Source organism: Ranitomeya imitator, chromosome 6, assembly GCF_032444005.1.
Source record: "Ranitomeya imitator isolate aRanImi1 chromosome 6, aRanImi1.pri, whole genome shotgun sequence".
NCBI lineage: Eukaryota > Metazoa > Chordata > Amphibia > Anura > Dendrobatidae > Ranitomeya > Ranitomeya imitator.
Window position 1 is genome coordinate 458817550 of NC_091287.1, and position 18418 is coordinate 458835967.

General features: G+C 41.5%; 1 protein-coding gene across 4 annotated transcripts in view; it reads right to left on the minus strand.

The window, feature by feature from the left end:
- Positions 1-18418, minus strand: part of STAU2 (staufen double-stranded RNA binding protein 2) — a 454790-nt gene that overhangs the window by 255011 nt on the left and 181361 nt on the right. For all 4 annotated transcript variants that reach the window (XM_069731487.1, XM_069731485.1, XM_069731486.1 and 1 more), the window contains 2 exons: positions 9987-10146; positions 8178-8282 (listed from right to left, as the gene is read on the minus strand). In XM_069731487.1, coding sequence (XP_069587588.1) covers positions 8178-8282; positions 9987-10146 — 265 coding nt within the window. The remainder of the gene's footprint in view (positions 1-8177; positions 8283-9986; positions 10147-18418) is intronic.

Consider the following 18418-nt stretch of genomic DNA (forward strand, 5'->3'; position numbering starts at 1 on the left):
CCTTTCCGGTACCTGCGCACTGCAGTACTTTCCTCTGCCCTCAACAGGGCAGAAAAAGTACACCTGCGCCGGAGCCGTGGCGTGAAGACCAGAAGAGGACGTCATGGAATGAAGATGGGAGGCGCCGGAGCGGACCTGAGACACCCATTTGACCAGACCGCAGCGGGACCGCCCCTGGGTGAGTATAATCTAACATCTTTTTCTCCTCTTTCAGGTAACATCGGCGGCTTATCTACAGCATTACAGAATGCTGTAGATAAGCCCCTGATGACGGTGAGCTTACCTCACCATCGATTTTGGGGGTGACAGGTTCCCTTTAAAGAACAACCACAAGAAGGATTTCATCACTAGGGATCATTGTAATCAGTATAACCGCGCCGACCTGACACTGTTTGTAGGTTACTGTGCACAATCCTGCTGACAGGTTCATTTTAAAGAGGTTCTTCAGGTTCAGAACATTGATGCAATATTTGATCCGCGAGTCCAACTTTCATCATCCTTTCTGACGAAACGTTTGAGGGCCCCGTGCTGCCCGAGCGCAGCAGCATCTTCTGCTCTGTAAATAGTAGCGACAAAGCTGGGCACTGCAATATCCAGGACAGTGGTACTAAAAGGAGCAGAAGGGGCTGCCGAGAATCAGAACCCAGAACCCCACCAATAGGATATTGAAACATATCGTGAGGATAGGGAATTAATATTCTAATCCCCCCCAGAAAATGTAATTTGTAGAAACTAGAAAATGACAAATAGCTGGAAGTCCAATAATCAGAATGAGTCAGGTCGAGTCTTCTCCAAGGAGCGCAGCCTATGCTGGAATGTGCCTGTACGAATCTCCTTCACATGTGGTCTGCTAACAGCGCAGGTAGCAGGAAATCATTACTTTCTGCCCACTGTTCTCAGAAAATGTCACAGCTTTACGTCAGTAAAGTAAAACACAAATAAAAACGTGGGCAGTAAAACACATCACATCCTTCATGAGCAGACAGAAAAAGATTCTGGGAAACTGGTAAGTACACATTATGCCACCAAGGCCAGCACTATAGGAGAAAGCAGGCGAGTGACAATACTGAAGACTACCATAGGACTCTATAGATAACCCAATACATTCCAACATGCAGCATCACACAGAACGGAAAATGCAATCGGCTCGTTTTCCATGAACATAAAATTAAGATAAAAGAAAAACAAAAACATCAAATTCTACAGTCACCTTTTAAAAACCATATGTTTTCTCTGAAACATTGCAGCATTTCCGAGTAAAACGCAGGTGCGATAACACAGCCAGGGTAAGATTCAAGCTACCCGTGATTTTGGTTTTGTGCATTTCCGGTCAGGCTCCCTTAAAATGGAAATGGTCATGGCCAAAAAACCCTATTTTCCTGCAAAACAGGGTCAAATATGGAGATAAATAATGCTATTCCTGCCTTACTGGAAGTGCAGCTGCAGAGATAAAATTCCCCAATATCCTCCCTGCAGCCGCTCTTCTAGTGAGCGTACTGTTATCATTCCTCAGCACTTTGATGGACATGCTCCACCACAGCAGGAGTGTGCAGGCAGGCCATTAACTGACTGAAGAGCTGGGAATGACTACAACACGTTCACTGGAAGAAAATGGCTGCGGAAATTACACACGTTCAGTTTCTCCCTGTAGCCATACTTCCAGTAAGCACAGGATTTTAACACTATATAACTGAAAGGAAACCCAGTTCTGCAGGGTAATAGCGTTTCTGGACATGACAGGTTCCCTGTAAAGGGAATCTGTAGAAAGGATCAACCACATTAAGACATCGTTATGGGCATGCAAGTCATCGAAGGTTGACTAAAATGTTACAACCTGCTATTGGATGTCTTATTCCCTGAGAAATCAATGTTATTCTTGTATGTAAATGAGCTGCTAAGATCTAAGGATGGAACAGAGAGTCTGCCGCTGGGGGTGTGTACCTCTCCTGTATGACTCGACCCAATCATACAGGCAGCAATATACTAGATGAACACACCACTGAAATAGATTAGAACAAGTTTGTCTGTGAGACATGTAATGACAGACAGTCTGATCTCCTGCTCTCACTGCAGAGCTGTGCATGATTACAAAGTGATGGGAATAGAGCAGAGATGACTACCGGAACTTCTTCAGCTTCCATCACAACAGCCAGTGTGGGTGTAGGGGTAGCACAGCTGAGCTGACAGCACTGTGAGAAGATAGAAGTGTTTGTAATGAGACAAAGCTCAGCTGTACTGCTCCTTCCACCACAATGACTGCCGTGATGAAAGCTGAAAAAGTATCATGCTCATCCCAGACTTACACGTTCCTTAGTATAATTTTGCTCTCAAAATGCAGACAGAGTATCAGTCCAAAAAAAAAAAATCTATATATTTTGGAGCGAATTAACATTATGGCCACAAATTAAACAATTTTCTCCAGAAATATGTCATAGAAATGTCACAAAACTGTTGCACAGCTGGTAGCTGCGCAATATTTTTGCAAAATTCCAATATTAATTCACACAATAGTTAGTTGAAGAAATTTCTGACACAAAAACTGGGTCATGTGAACTCAGCCCTAGAGACATTTATTTTGCTAGCATGACAGAAGTTGGCCTTCCAATACCTGCTGATCGAGGACGTACATCTGAACAATGTTTGACCAGTCTTTTGTTTAGAACAGTGACATACGGTAACTTTCTTCTTCAAAACTTGTCTTAAGACAACTTTATGTCATTTACGTGACGGTGATCTGTGACTGCCATGATAATGTATCCTTTCGGCTTAATATGGAATTGGACCTTGGCCTGGAAGACTAATCTTGGCAAGTTTTGTGCCTTCAGCTATAATAGAAGTTGGTTTTAGACATAATGTCATTAGTGACCTCATTAATGCAGTTTGATTTATTGAAAAATGTCCTCATAAATCTTCAAAAACATGAATTGTAGCCAAGTTTATCAGCTTCCATTTTGCCTAGACCCTTAATGAAACAGGAAATCAAATGATTAATTATTTTACTAAGGCTTAAAGGGAGGCTGTCGGCATAAAATGGCTGTTCAATCCGAGCACAGATGCATCCATGGTGTGGCCGAGAAGATCAGCACACCTTCCCACCTACTTGTTTTCCATCTATCTCTGCCCCTTTTTGTCTGGCTCTGGCTTTAAAGCAGTCAGGAGGAAAACAGGGGTTTTGGGAGGGGCAGAGATAAAAACAAGTAGGTGGGAAGATGCACTGAACTGTTTGGCCCCACCAAGGGCGCACCAAGCTCCTCTACTGCAGTAAGTCCATGCTCCTAGTCGAAAATTGATAAAGGACAAATTTAACCCAAAAGAGCCCTCATCAGTTATATGTTAACAAATGATCATTTTAGTCACCAGATCCCAGAGGGTTCATGGTCTAAAATTAAAGTGTAATTACATTTTCAGGTGAAGTTTCAAAGCAAGCTATGATGTATGTGCGTATATGAGAAATTACTCCATTCCAGGCCATGAAAGGACTAGCCTCCTGGATTTCTGGCAGTTTTTCCTGCATGAGAAGCCTCAGCACTTCCTTCATGTGCCTTTCTGCTTTGCACAAATTCTATTTTGTGTGTAGAGTGCCCTGACAAAAAGAAGTCCGAGAGATCAGCTGAAAGATTGCATTTAACCTTAAGCGTCCCACTGGTGGAGCAGTCTTCAAACTCAGTCTACACCGTCTACTTCCCCCTGGTGGAACAGTCTTCAAACTCAGTCTACACCGTCTGCTTCCCCCTGGTGGAACAGTCTTCAAACTCAGTCTACACCGTCTGCTTCCCCCTGGTGGAACAGTCTTCAAACTCAGTCTACACCGTCTACTTCCCCCTGGTGGAACAGTCTTCAAACTCAGTCTACACCGTCTACTTCCCCCTGGTGGAACAGTCTTCAAACTCAGTCTACACCGACTACTCGCTAGCTCCCAACAGATGAAGAATCAAGGAGACTGACTGGTTATAAGGCCAGCTTGAAGAAAAGCAGGAGTCCAGAAGGCGCCATGGGCTCATAAGATATAATATTGTAGTGGATAATCCCTTCATTATCCCACAAAAACAATAACGCTGCTGCATTTCATTGATTATTCTATTAATTTATAACCAATTAAATTTCATTTATACTTTTTCTGTAATTTATTAATTCTACAAACAATGATCACATACAGACACAGATTAATTCAGTTTATGCACTTGTGAAATCATAAAACCTTTAGGAGGCTCGGCTCTGAAAACTCAGCACAAAACCTGAAGCAAGAACACTTCCGCTCATTTTCTGTTCCAAAAACTCCTAAATTAAAAAAAAAAATCTGTGGACATATGCTATGTTATACTGTCTCCGCATCAAGGTTACAATTATAAATAGAAGAAAAAACAAAGAAAAGTGCTTCCAGTGTGAATCAGTAACGCCAGTATACAAAAGGACAGGCAAGGGATGCTCCCCTTAGATGGGGCACATTCAAAGTGCGGCGCACACCCCAACGCGTGTTTTGGAACTAAGTCCTTCGTCAGGGGGTCGTTCTCATAGAACCTTTATGCATTTCAATGTCTAGCATGATCTGTTAAACTGGTCTATAACGTCCCCTTTTTTTCCTCTTTGGTGGTGCCCAGTTGTTTATACTATTTCTATAGGTTTGTCTTTTATTGTTACTTTTATCTCTCACGATAGTGGGGGCACTCTTGTACACAGTGCCATCTGTCTGCCATTCACTTTGTAATAAAGGCATTTTTTTATTCATATATGTGTCCCATGACTTTTTTCTGTTGGCTATCCGTGTTCAGTGGTTTTCTTTGGTTCTTTGCATCTCTGAATGGTCGGCCATTCACTCTCGGACGTATATATGTTGGTGATTGTAAATGGTTATATATGGATTTCGTATTCAATGAAACTATTACGTCCGTTTTTTCTGTTTTTGCATTATGAATAGAGCAGCATGGTTTTTCAGTGGTTCACACTGTTTTGCAGTACTGAGGTCCTAGATTCAAATCCCACCAAGGACAATAAGCAGGTAAAATAAGCAAATCTATAGAGTCAGTAAGCCAAACGTCAAAGTCCTCAATGTTCCTGACTCAGACCCCACAGCACCGCCTCACTACTGAGCATGTACATAAAGTGCAGCACAGATTCATCTCAGCTAAAAGCCGAAATCCTCAGATCAGGAACAGAACAGACAGAGTCAGTCCATTTTATACAAATTACACCAAAACGGACACCAACTCCACAACCCTGAAAGAACTGAACTCGTCACCAATTTTCTAAGTACGGTAAATATATTTCTAAAGGTGCTATTTTCCTGAAATTCTCACGAGATGTCGGTAACAACCCATCCGATCCGCACAGGCAAAAAAATAACACTATAACTATCCATAAATTAAGTTACCGTATGTCTAATAAAAGGGAAATGACAAGGAAAAAATATTTTACACATGAAGAGAGGGGTGCAAAAAGCCATGGAAAGTGAGCTTGTATCTGCAAGGAGTTCGTATGCTCTCCCCACACTCCAGACATATTGAGAGAACGGAGGATTGTGAGCCCCAATGGGGACAGTGCCGATAATGTCTGTAAGCGCTGTGGAATTTGATTGTGCTATATAAACGAGTAAATTAAATACATCTAAGAAACAGCACTAGCGTCTAGTCTGAAAAAAGCCTAACTATTACTACGAAACAAATAATCTATCAAAATATTTTAGGTGTAACAGACACGAAGTAAAAGATAACATGTCATCTTGCCTCAAGGCTTCCTCAATTCTTGAAAAGAAAGAAGCAAATAAATGAGCAACAAAGAACTGTGTAACATCGGCCCTCGGGCATTACCTAGTATTTTCCTTTCTTAAAAATAAGCTAAAGTGAATGCTTTACCGAGAACCTTTATTCTTGTGACTTGGTCAGAAGAAAACAGCTTTATACCATTATGCACATAAGTATCAGAAGACATTCCTCTGCTCCTTAAAGGGAACCTGCCGGACGATTCATGCTGCCAAAACCAGTGTAAATCGCAGTCCGGCTGCACAATTGTATCCAGGGATATAATTTATCTGAAATGCCCTAGGGTTCAGAGAAAATGGAGTTAGAGGGTCCAGAAAGGGACCAAAGTCAGAGACAAGAGTGGTCTATCGAGACCCCCGGCCAACTTCATCTAACAGCACTCCAAGTGATTGACAGGTCTCTCCCATAGCGTTCCAGCATCAGAGAGATATACCTGCTTGGGATCATGCTGCCCGCGGTTTTGGAAGCATGAATCATGTAATAGGCTCTACGGTGTATTGACTTTCAGACAAGGGAATATTATTAGATAAAACACTGGTGTAAAAAATAATGTTATCTTATCCCCAAAACATAACTCCAAAGGCAGACTACTCCAAACATGTCTCCTTATGTTCACCACTACCTGTGTAAGTGTAATCCCTCCCTAGAAGAGGCGGCATGAGACCGATTAGGTGAAGTGTGGGTGGATCTTTATCTTTCTGCTCCTCCTCTACCGTTCACTAAATTGTATAAAAGAATAACAACGAGCTGTGCTTCCAGTTAGATACAGACAAGCCACTATACTGGACAGGGCAGAAGCAATGTACGATGGGAAGCAAGGAAAAGGAAGTCCCTGTTCCTATAGGGCTGGCAGAATGAATGTTAAGAGGAACCGCCAGAGTTGCATTACTGCTGTTCCGTTACAGGAACAAAAATACGGAAGATATGAAGGAACCAGATTAGTCACAAAACAGACACGAAGGGGTCCCCAAGCAGAACACTTAATTCTCACAGACAGACAGAATTCGCAGCAATGTCGCCTACAAATGGTATGAATGCTGGTACAGTATAAGCCTAGCCTTAAAGGAGTTGTTAGAACTTAAACTACAAGTCTGCAGTCACCTTCTGGGACTACACACTTGTGAAATCTCACATCGTACACTGCGAGGATTCTCCGGTGCCAGCAGCGGCAGTCATGTGACCGTAAATAGGCAATATGCATCCTTCTGGACACATTCAGACTAGATGGGCACGGTCTGGCTCAATGCAAGTGAATTAAGAGAGGTTGGAAACAGTCTAGTCGGAATGTGGCTCGGAAGCGTGAATATTAGTGATGAGCGAATATACTCATTACTCAAGATTTCCCGAGCATGCTCGGGTGTCCTCCTAGTATTTTTTAGTGTTCGGAGATTTAGTTTTTAGCTCCGCAGGTGAATGATTTACATCTGTTAGCCAGCATAAGTACATGTGGGGGTTGCCTGGTTGCTAGGGAATCCCCAAATGTAATCAAGCTGTCTAATAGACGTAAATCATTCAGCTGCGGCGCTAAAAAAATACTCGGAGGACACCTGAGCATGCTCGCAAAATCTTGAGTAACGAGTGTATTTGGTCATCACTAATATTCACGCTTCCGAGCCACATTCCGACTAGACTGTTTCCAACCTCTCTCAATTCACTTGCATTGAGCCAGATCGTGCCAATCTAGTCTGAATGTGTCCAGTCATGAGTGACAAATCTGCCGATACCAATGTGTTCATCCAACAGTCTATGTGACCAACTCATGGTGGAGGAAAGTGTTGGTTGTACATGTCTGATTTTAGACTGTCAGTCACATTGTTCTTCTGGAGATAGGCCGCCGTCAGACATGTCAGCCAAAGGCTTTCTCAGAGAACAAAGGAGCGTTTGGCCGAGCCATCTAAAGTGTATGGCCAGCTGTAGATGGAAGCTCAAAGATCTGACACAAACAATGGACTGACTGGGGTTTTACTGGGTAAAAAAATACTTGCAGTATTACAGATTATCACCAGGGCTAATCGCTGTAGACTGAAGAAAGTCATTTTTCCTCAGAGAGGCTTTAGGAGTGGCGGCTCCTCTACTGCTGATTGCATACACTGAATCATTGCCTCGTAACAGGGCAACTTCCACTGACGATTGCATCATGGACTATGCATACTACTGAAAAATCAATGAGTCTTGACAGGAAGCCATATACATTTAATGTACATATAAATTCTAACACATTACCATCTTTCACTTTATAGCTTATAGGTAATGGCAACATAAAGGTTTATTGCGCTATTTGTGGGGTTACTATATTCTAGAAAGCAGGTTAAGGAATCTCCTCCGCACCAACAGATATAAAGCATCTCTATGTAACGAAAGATTGCCGAAATACTGATAGGGAACGTCAAATATCCATCCAGCGTAGGAGCCGGGCCGTACCTCAAAGCTGAGGGGAAGGTTCCGCTTCAAAGAAATCTCAAAAACCAAGCTGATTTCTGATTTATTTGCATCTTTATCTTCATCAGGGCCTCTTGTCTCCCCATTCTGTAATTGAGAAAAAAATTTTTTTTAAAAAAAATGTAATAAGCCATCTAAACATAGCAAAAAAAAAAAAAAAGCTCTCTTTACTAAAATAGAAAATAAAATTGAAAATAAAAACAAAACACCTAAAGACAGGCAGGCACAGACGAGAAGACGCCTCGATAGTCACCTCCACCAAGGATTTTACCAGTGGTCAAATACCAAAAACTGAAATGATTGAAGCCACAAAGGAACATTTCCAATGAGACCTCCTCCAAGCTCCTGCTACACAAATATTCTAGTCCTTAAGATTCTTATACGCTGACGACATATTGGCTTCACCACGGGTCGAAAATGGGAAAATGGACGGCATACCCTAGTTTCCAGAGATGAGGAAACTTCTGAAAGAAACTCATTAGGGTTGATGGAATCGCTTCAGATAAGAGCTTATCCGAAAAGCTGCATTGGATAAGCACTTATCCGGAGCGATTCGATCAAGCCTAAAACTCATCTCTTCCACCGGCTCAAAACCTATTAAACGTGTTCTGTGAGAATGGGAAAAAACTAAATAACTAAAAGAGAACAGCAGTATAAATAAATTCCTAAATAAATATAACTAGCAAATTTGTTAGGGAGTTAATAACTTTAGAATTAAAATGGCCGCTCGCTTCATTGTTTCACGGAGAGAAATCAGCCTAAAATATTCGGACTGGTGCCTGTGAGCACGTGCAGCATGAAGCTCTGACCTCCTTTATATGTCATGGATGTGCTCCACAAATACTATTGGAGAGACCAGAGGTGCCAATGTAAGAAGAGGCTGCTCACACTCGTGTGCCCTGACCTTCCGAGGCCTCTCATACAGCCAAATCATATCTCATGCTTTGCACTGATGAGGGGCAACACCCCAAAACATGTTTCTGTAAATTGAGATTCTGGATTGGCTTTTATCTTCAGTCACGTTCCAAGGCTCATTAAAAGGGTTGATAATGACATTTAGGATAGCTGACTCCAATAGGTAAAACTAGAGTTCAAGTCCTCAATGTCTCTGAAAAGACAATTTGCATGGCCTATAAGTCTCCGTATCCTAGTATGTCAGGCATGTCACTCTCCACAAGAGGAAAGGTTACCCCTTAGCTTCCTGGCTTTCTGAATAACAATGTAAGTAACTCCTGGTGACAGCACAGGAGTGTCCTACTGCTCATGATCACAGGCGTGTCAGTATAACAAGGTGATGGCCATTTTATTTCGCTCTAGATTGGTGAGGATTGCGATTTGCTAATTAAATGTATTTAGGAATTTATTTATAATGACTTTTCCTTCAGTTATTTATTTCTATTCACGGATAAGCTGTTTAAGCTAAGTTGATGAAAATGAAGGAAAAACCTGTCGAGTGTGGATGGAACAAGGTTCTCACCCTTTTAATATTACATATTATTACACTATCCAACATATTAACTGCGTCAGCAAGTGTGATAACAGAAAGATTGACTTCTATTTGTGCCCTACAACTGTTTTTACACAATTGTTTTTGTTCACAAAGTGATGGATCTGTGAAGTAGAGGTCCCCTTACATGACGGTAAAGTCAGGGGGACTGCCCGGCTATCTTCTACATACAGACTTTTCCGTCTCTCCACTGACAGATATTAGTGGGGAGGCGGGAGGGAAGGTACAAGGATCAAGCGGTTTGATTTCAACATGCCCAATCCTTTATTCTACCGCAGACTCACCAGCGAGGACCTCTCCGGGATCGGCTCATTCTTCAGTGCATGCAAAGCTTTCAGTGCTGCATTGTGTCGAGCTGCCTGGCGAGTTTTTCCTTCTCCGTAAAAATCACTGTTTCCAACAGTTAGCTGAACGTAAAATGTCTTAAGCATTGGGCAGAGGTACCTAAGAGATATAGGAAGAGAATGATTTTACTTGCAATGGCACAAAAAAATATACCAAAAAAATAAAACAAATCGTAGCCTGCAGTAGGCATGACCTATACCCAGTGAGAACTGTGCCACTGTCACCATAAATGGAAAGCAATGTGACGACATGTGGGAGTAAAGGTCCCAGTAGGCCACATGCACTCGCTAAGTATTTGGTGGGGGGTTTTTTTACCTCTAGTTTTGGCTTACAAATACTGGAGTGCGTAAAAAAAAAAATGCAGAACTGGTGCACGGGTTTCTATTATACTGTCCCACTCCTGAATTTGGATAAAAATACTGCAGGTAAAAAACTCAAATACTCAACGTGTGAATGTGGCCTAAGACATTAGGGTCAGGTAAACCTAACCTGACCAATGTGTCAGTATGGAGGTTTCCCAACTCTCCAAGTAGAATTGCAACTGCTGATCCTTTAGTCTCTATGGGAGAAAATCCGTCATCAGAGGAGTCCAGCAGGTGCGCACTCCATTCCCGCCATTAAAAACACAAGCAAGCTCGCCTTGTATATGGCCAGCTAAGAGTGCTCTTGCACTGGCAGATTATCAGGAGCAAGCGTTTCTGGGAGTGTTCATTCCCGATAATCAGGTAGTGCAAACAGGCTGCCAATTTGTTAGGTGGCATGATTTTTAAGCGCAGCTAAAAATCATTGTTCAGGTCGGCATATCGGCCAGACATTCGCTGTGATCATATATAAGAAAGTGTTCCACGACAATGGAAGTGTGGTTGGCCCCTTAACAGGCTACTAAGTAATTGCTCGCATGTGGCTCTTTTACATAATCGCAAAAAGTGCAATGCAACATACATACATTATATCTATATATATATATATAATTGTCTAAGGGTTTTTCCGTCTGTCTTTCTGTCTGTCTTGGAAATCCTGGCGGCCTCGACCAATCAGAGACGGGCACAGTATCGATGTAGAAATCCCACGTCTCTGGTCGAGGCCGCCAGGCCTCGACCAATCAGCGACGGGCACAGCGACGATGATGTCATAAAGGACGTAGACATCCCGCGTCTGATTGGTCGAGGGCGCCAGGCCTCGACCAATCAGCGACGGGCACAGTATCGACGTAGATGTCATAATGGTTGCCATGGCAATGATGATGTCATAAGGGTTGCCTCGACCAATCAGCGATGGGCACAGTCTGCCGCGAATTCTGGAATCATCATTGTCCATATACTACGGGGACATGCATATTCTAGAATACCCGATGCGTTAGAATCGGGCCACAATCTAGTATATATATATATATATATATATATATATATATATATATATATATATATATATATATATATATATATATATATATACAGAATATATATATATAATGGGAGCCTTCAGATTTTTGCCAGCGGAGGATCGTGTGCGAGTTGTGGTGCTACATGAAGAGGGTTTTACTGGCCCCCAGATCGCAAGGAAGGTCGGCTGTAATCAGAATACAGTCGTAAGAATTTTGCAGAAACATAAGCAGCTTGGAATCACCCAGGACAGGCCCAGATCTGGTCGGCCCAGAAAGTCAACTAAAAGGGAGGATAGAGTACTGATAAGAACATTCCTTGCCAATCGAAAGCTCACCTCTCCTCAGCTTCTGAGAGAATGGCAAGAAAAGTGCAATATTGAGGTAGCAACATCAACTGTTAGGAAGAGATGTTTGGAAGCAGGATTGAGAGGGTGCAAGGCCCGAAAGAAGCCATTGATGACAGCCATACAAAGACAAAGGCGAAAACTGTGGGCATTGAAATAGTTAAAATGGAGGAAGGAGGAGTGGGAAATAGTGCTATTTAGTGATGAAAGCACTTTTTTGCATTTTAGGAAATGATGGCAAGTCTTATGTGAGAAGGTTCCCACATGAAGAGTACAAGCCAGAGTGTTTGAGCTCCTCTGTGAAACATCCGATGAAAGTAATGGTCTGGGGCTGTATGGCAGCCAATGGTGTTGGAAGGCTTCATATCCTGGAGGGTATGGTTAATGCAAACAAATACATAGACATCCTTAATAAGAAAATGCTGCCTTCTGCTCAACACTCTGAATTAAATAAAAAATAATAAATCTTAAAAAGTAAAATTTAAGTCTGTGTGAACTTGCATTGGAAGTTAGTGAACTTAGAAACCTGTTCACCATTCTACACACTGTACTAGTGTAGGTATGGTTATGCTGTAAAAACATTATCAAAAATGCACATACCATAACAATTTATACACTTGGGACATTCAAAAATGAGTATGGCATACAATGAGGGATTACAAAAACATATCTGTTCCACCAGTTTCACTGTAGAGATGCAGAAGTATGAAACATATAGTTTTCTTCACGCCTATGCAGGACTTTTGAACACCACTGTATAAATATACTGTACATTATATATATATATATATATATATATATATATATATATATATATATATATATATATATATATATATATATATACACACACACATACATACACACATCTATATATATAATTGCCTAAGGGTTTTTCTGTCTGTCTGTCTGTCCTGGAAATCCCGCGTCTCTGATTGGTCGAGGCCGCTAGGCCTCGACCAATCAGCAACGGGCACAGCGACGATGATGTCATAAAGGACGTAGACATCCCGCGTCTCTGATGGGTCAAGGCCGCCAGGCCTCGACCAATCAGCAACGGGCACAGCGACGATGTCATAAAGGACGTAGAAATCCCACGATTCTGATTGATTCAGCGACGGGCACAGTATCGACGTAGATGTCATAATGGTTGCCATGGCGACGATGATGTCATAAAGGTTGCCTCGACCAATCAGCGCCATGCACAATCTGCCGCGAATTCTGGAATCATCATTGTCCATATACTACGGGGACATGCATATTCTAGAATCCCCGATGCGTTAGAATCGGGCCACAATCTAGTGTATATATATATATATATATATATATATATATATATATATATATATTACACACACACATATATATATATATACATATGGTTTTTTACATTTTTAATCTTAAGGAAGAAAAAAAAAATCATTAGCCAAGTTAGCAAGTTAGATGATCTAACAAAACAGAAAACCCCGAAAGATTTATCTAAAATCTTACAATGCTCTTCTGATTATAACAGACCAATAATATATCCTACAGCAACCCTTCACAAAGATAAGTCTACACATGTGGTCTTATCCAAGGGACACTGAGAAAACCATTTTCCTCCCTCCTACATCTGCAAGCATTATTACAAGAATCCAAAACACTCCAGTTATAAAATAAATCAAAGCAAAGCTGGAGCCGCTCAATATAAGCCAAACAATGCAGACAATGAAAGTAATGGGTATAAATGTCTCCCGTGGACCCAGAGCGAGATGACTCCAATTAATCAATATGAGAAGGCTGCATTTTTAAACACCCAACATCGAATGGAATATATATATATATATATATATGTATACATATATATATATATATATATATATATACATAATGTATACATATATATATATATATATATATATATATATATACATATATATATACACACATATATATACACACATATATATACACATATATATATATATATATATATATACACACATACACATACAGTTAGGGCCAGAAATATTTGGACAGTGACACAATTTTCGCGAGTTGGGCTCTGCATGCCACCACATTGGATTTGAAATGAAACCTCTACAACAGAATTCAAGTGCAGATTGTAACGTTTAATTTGAAGGGTTGAACAAAAATATCTGATAGAAAATGTAGGAATTGTACACATTTCTTTACAAACACTCCACATTTTAGGAGGTCAAAAGTAATTGGACAAATAAACATAACCCAAACAAAATATTTTTATTTTCAATATTTTGTTGCAAATCCTTTGGAGGCAATCACTGCCTTAAGTCTGGAACCCATGGACATCACCAAACGCTGGGTTTCCTCCTTCTTAATGCTTTGCCAGGCCTTTACAGCCGCAGCCTTCAGGTCTTGCTTGTTTGTGGGTCTTTCCGTCTTAAGTCTGGATTTGAGCAAGTGAAATGCATGCTCAATTGGGTTTAGATCTGGAGATTGACTTGGCCATTTCAGAATGTTCCACTTTTTGGCACTCATGAACTCCTGGGTAGCTTTGGCTGTATGCTTGGGGTCATTGTCCATCTGTACTATGAAGCGCCGTCCAATCAACTTTGCAGCATTTGGCTGAATCTGGGCTGAAAGTATATCCCGGTACACTTCAGAATTCATCCGGCTACTCTTGTCTGCTCTTATGTCATCAATAAACACAAGTGACCCAGTGCCATTGAAAGCCATGCATGCCCATGCCATCACGTTGCCTCCACCATGTTTTACAGAGGATGTGGTGTGCCTTGGATCATGTGCCGTTCCCTTTCTTCTCCAAACTTTTTTCTTCCCATCATTCTGGTACAGGTTGATCTTTGTCTCATCTGTCCATAGAATACTTTTCCAGAACTGAGCTGGCTTCTTGAGGTGTTTTTCTGCAAATTTAACTCTGACCTGTCTATTTTTGGTATTGATGAATGGTTTGCATCTAGATGTGAACCCTTTGTATTTACTGTCATGGAGTTTTCTCTTTACTGTTGACTTAGAGACAGATACACCTACTTCACTGAGAGTGTTCTGGACTTCAGTTGATGTTGTGAACGGGTTCTTCTTCACCAAATTAAGTATGCGGCGATCATCCACCACTGTTGTCATCCGTGGACGCCCAGGCCTTTTTGAGTTCCCAAGCTCACCAGTCAATTCCTTTTTTCTCAGAATGTACCCAACTGTTGATTTTGCTACTCCAAGTATGTCTGCTATCTCTCTGATGGATTTTTTCTTTTTTTTCAGCCTCAGGATGTTCTGCTTCACCTCAATTGAGAGTTCCTATGACCGCATGTTGTCTGCTCACAGCAACAGCTTCCAAATGCAAAACCATACACCTGGAATCCACCCCTGACCTTTTAACTACTTCATTGATTACAGGTTAACGAGGGAGACGCCTTCAGAGTTAATTGCAGCCCTTAGAGTCCATTGTCCAATTACTTTTGGTCCCTTGAAAAAGAGGACGCTATGCATTACAGAGCTATGATTCCTAAACCCTTTCTCCGATTTGGATGTGGAAACTATCATATTGCAGCTGGGAGTGTGCACTTTCAGCCCATATTATATATATAATTGTATTTCTGAACATGTTTTTGTAAACAGCTAAAATAACAAAACTTGTGTCACTGTCCAAATATTTCTGGCCCTAACTGTGTATATATATATATATATATATATATATATATATATATATATATATATATATATATATATATATATATATATATATATATATATATATATATACATATATATATATATATATATAATTAAGAAATAGCTGAAGATAAAAAAAAAAAAAGGTATCATAAAGGCTACGTTCAGACTAGCGTTGTGCGCCGCTGCGTCGGCGACGCAACGCACGCAAAAACGCGCCAAAACGCACGCAAAAACGCTGCGTTTTGCGACGCGTGCGTAGTTTTTTGCCGAAAATCGGACGCAAGAAAAATGCAACTTGTTGCGTTTTCTAGGTCCGACGCTTGCAGCAAAAAAGACGCATGCATCGCAAAACGCAACAAACAAAAATGCATGCGTCCCCCATGTTAAATATAGGGGCGCATGACTCGTGCGCCGCCGCTGCGTCGCCCGACGCTAACCCGACGCACACTAGCACAACGCTAGTCTGAACGTAGCCAAAGTAAGTTACTAAAGGTACCGTCACACTCAGCGACGCTGCAGCGATATAGACAACGAGCCGATCGCTGGAGCGTCGCTGTTTAGGTCGCTGTAGAGACGTCAAACACAGCAGCTCCAGAACGATGCAGGAGCGATCCAGTGACGTAACGGCGACTCAGTTATCGTTCTCGCTGGTTGTTGGCTCCATGTAATACGTTGCAGGCATCGTTGCTTTTGACGTCAAATATGACGATACACGCCGACCTGACGACCAAATAAAGTTCTGGCCTTCTAGCTCCGACCAGCGATGTCACAGCGGGATCCAGATCGCTGCTGCGTGTCAAACACAACGAGATCGCTATCCAGGACGCTGCAACGTCACGGATCGCCGTCGTTCTCGTTGCAAAGTTGCTGAGTGTGACGGAACCTTTAGTGAACAGACAAACCCATTGATTATTTGCAGTAGCAATCAGTTCCTGATATAGTAACGATTAGGTGATAATAGCTGTGTAGGTTGAAAAGCTTTCAATAAGAATAGTAATCAACCCAAAACCCCACTGCATTTTAATACGTGAAACTGAAAAGCACGCCCGGCCCCCAATAGACTTGTAAATGTCCGGTGTCAGGAGTGTAGGGCATCTGCGTGTAAGTTTTTAGCATCTGCGTTTTTTACGGATGGATGAAGAAAAAAAATAAATAAAAGCTTCTCATATATTCTTTGATATGTTAAACACGGACACCCCACTGGTGCCACCCCATGCAACGTACATGTTTTTGGGGCCCCATAGACTTGTATTGACCCTATTCCACTCATGTTCCCGGAATAACACAGATGTGAACAGCAGCAAAAATAATGGTTAAAAGTTATAACCATAAAAAAATAAAAATTAAAACACGGGTATAACATGGACGTCTGAATGAGGCACAAGACTGATACTTATGGGGGAGGATAAGTGATGAAGCATGGCGCTTGATAAATGTTTTTTTATTTTTCACACAAATTGTGGAAGATTTTTGATAACTGCATATATTCTTCGTTTTGGTTATGTTCACATGTGGCGTTTTTGCAGCATTTTTCTGCAACCAAAACCTTCACTCTTGGCAGTAAAAAAACACTGCATATAAAGCGCAGCAGATAGATGGGAGGATTACCTGTGTGATTTATCCACAGTACACGTTCGTAAGGCTGTGTGCACACGTTGCTGTTTTTTCACGTTTTTTCCCGATAAAAACGCTATAAAACCGCAAAAAAACGCATATAATAAGCATCCCATCATTTAGAATGAATTCCGCATGTTTTGTGCACATGATGTGTTTTTTTCCGCGAAAAAAACGCATCGCGGTAAACGCGGCATGTTCATTAATTTTGCGGGTTTTTTTGCGGATTTCCCACTACAAAATGCATTAGGAAATGTCCGGAAAAAAACGCATCAAAAACGCAGCAAAACCGCGTCAAAAACGCATGCAGATTTCTTGCAGAAAATGTCAGGTTTTTCTCAGGAATTTTCTGCGAGAAATCCTGAACGTGTGCACATAGCCTAAAGCTAGTTTTATTCACCAGTATTGTAATTTTTTTTTTTTTTTTTTTTATTAAAAACTGCGAGCATGAGTTTCCTGATGCATGAGCGTTGCTGGTAATGTAAAACAGCTTATTTTCTACAGACTGAAATGCAGAAAAAAGAAAAAAAAAACACTGAAAATGCCACGTGTGAATACAATTAATGTTGCTCAACAGCGTGTAAAGCTAAAATGTGTGGGGAATAATGATGAGCGAACGTGCTGGGTAAGGTGTTATCTGAGCATGCTCGTGTGCTAATCTAGTGTCTTCAACGTGCTCAAAATATGTGTTCGACTCCCCGCGGCTGCATGTCTCGCCGCTGTTTGACATCCACAACACACCAGCATTCCCTGTTTGTTAGGCAATGTCTGCATGTGTTGTGGCTAGTGGCGAGACAGGTACGTGAGGGGACTAGAACATATTTCGAAAACGCTGAAGACACTTGGTCAGCAGATGAGCATGCTCAGATAACACCTTATCCCAGCATGTTCGCTCAGCACTAGTGGGAACCTCTTCCATAAAGCATTATAAAAGAAAATACTAGGATATCCAACATTTAATGCCATTTAGAAAGGAAAAAAAAGCACCTACACCAGCTGGTCACGCAGGAGAATCTCTGACTTGAGGGACAGGGAGATCTCTGGAACATCTCAAATAAAACTGATCTATAGGGCGCGCCATACCAGGAGAACGTCTGCTTCATCCCAGCTTAACCAGCATGCAATAAATTAGCAGTTCTCAGAGCATATGGCCGTGATTTACCACAGGGCTTACACTTTACTAGTGTCTTATCAACACTCATCTATTACAGGCCCATTCCGCCGGCACCACCGCGTGCAGCATCGGCAACTACTGACACTAAAGCACCAGAGAAGAAACGTGGCGAGGTGTGAAGCTGCCCGCCACAAATCGCTGCTCTGTTCAGCCATGTTCCCACAGTGAACTTTTGGTGAATTTTAGATGTTCCAGATTTTCTGC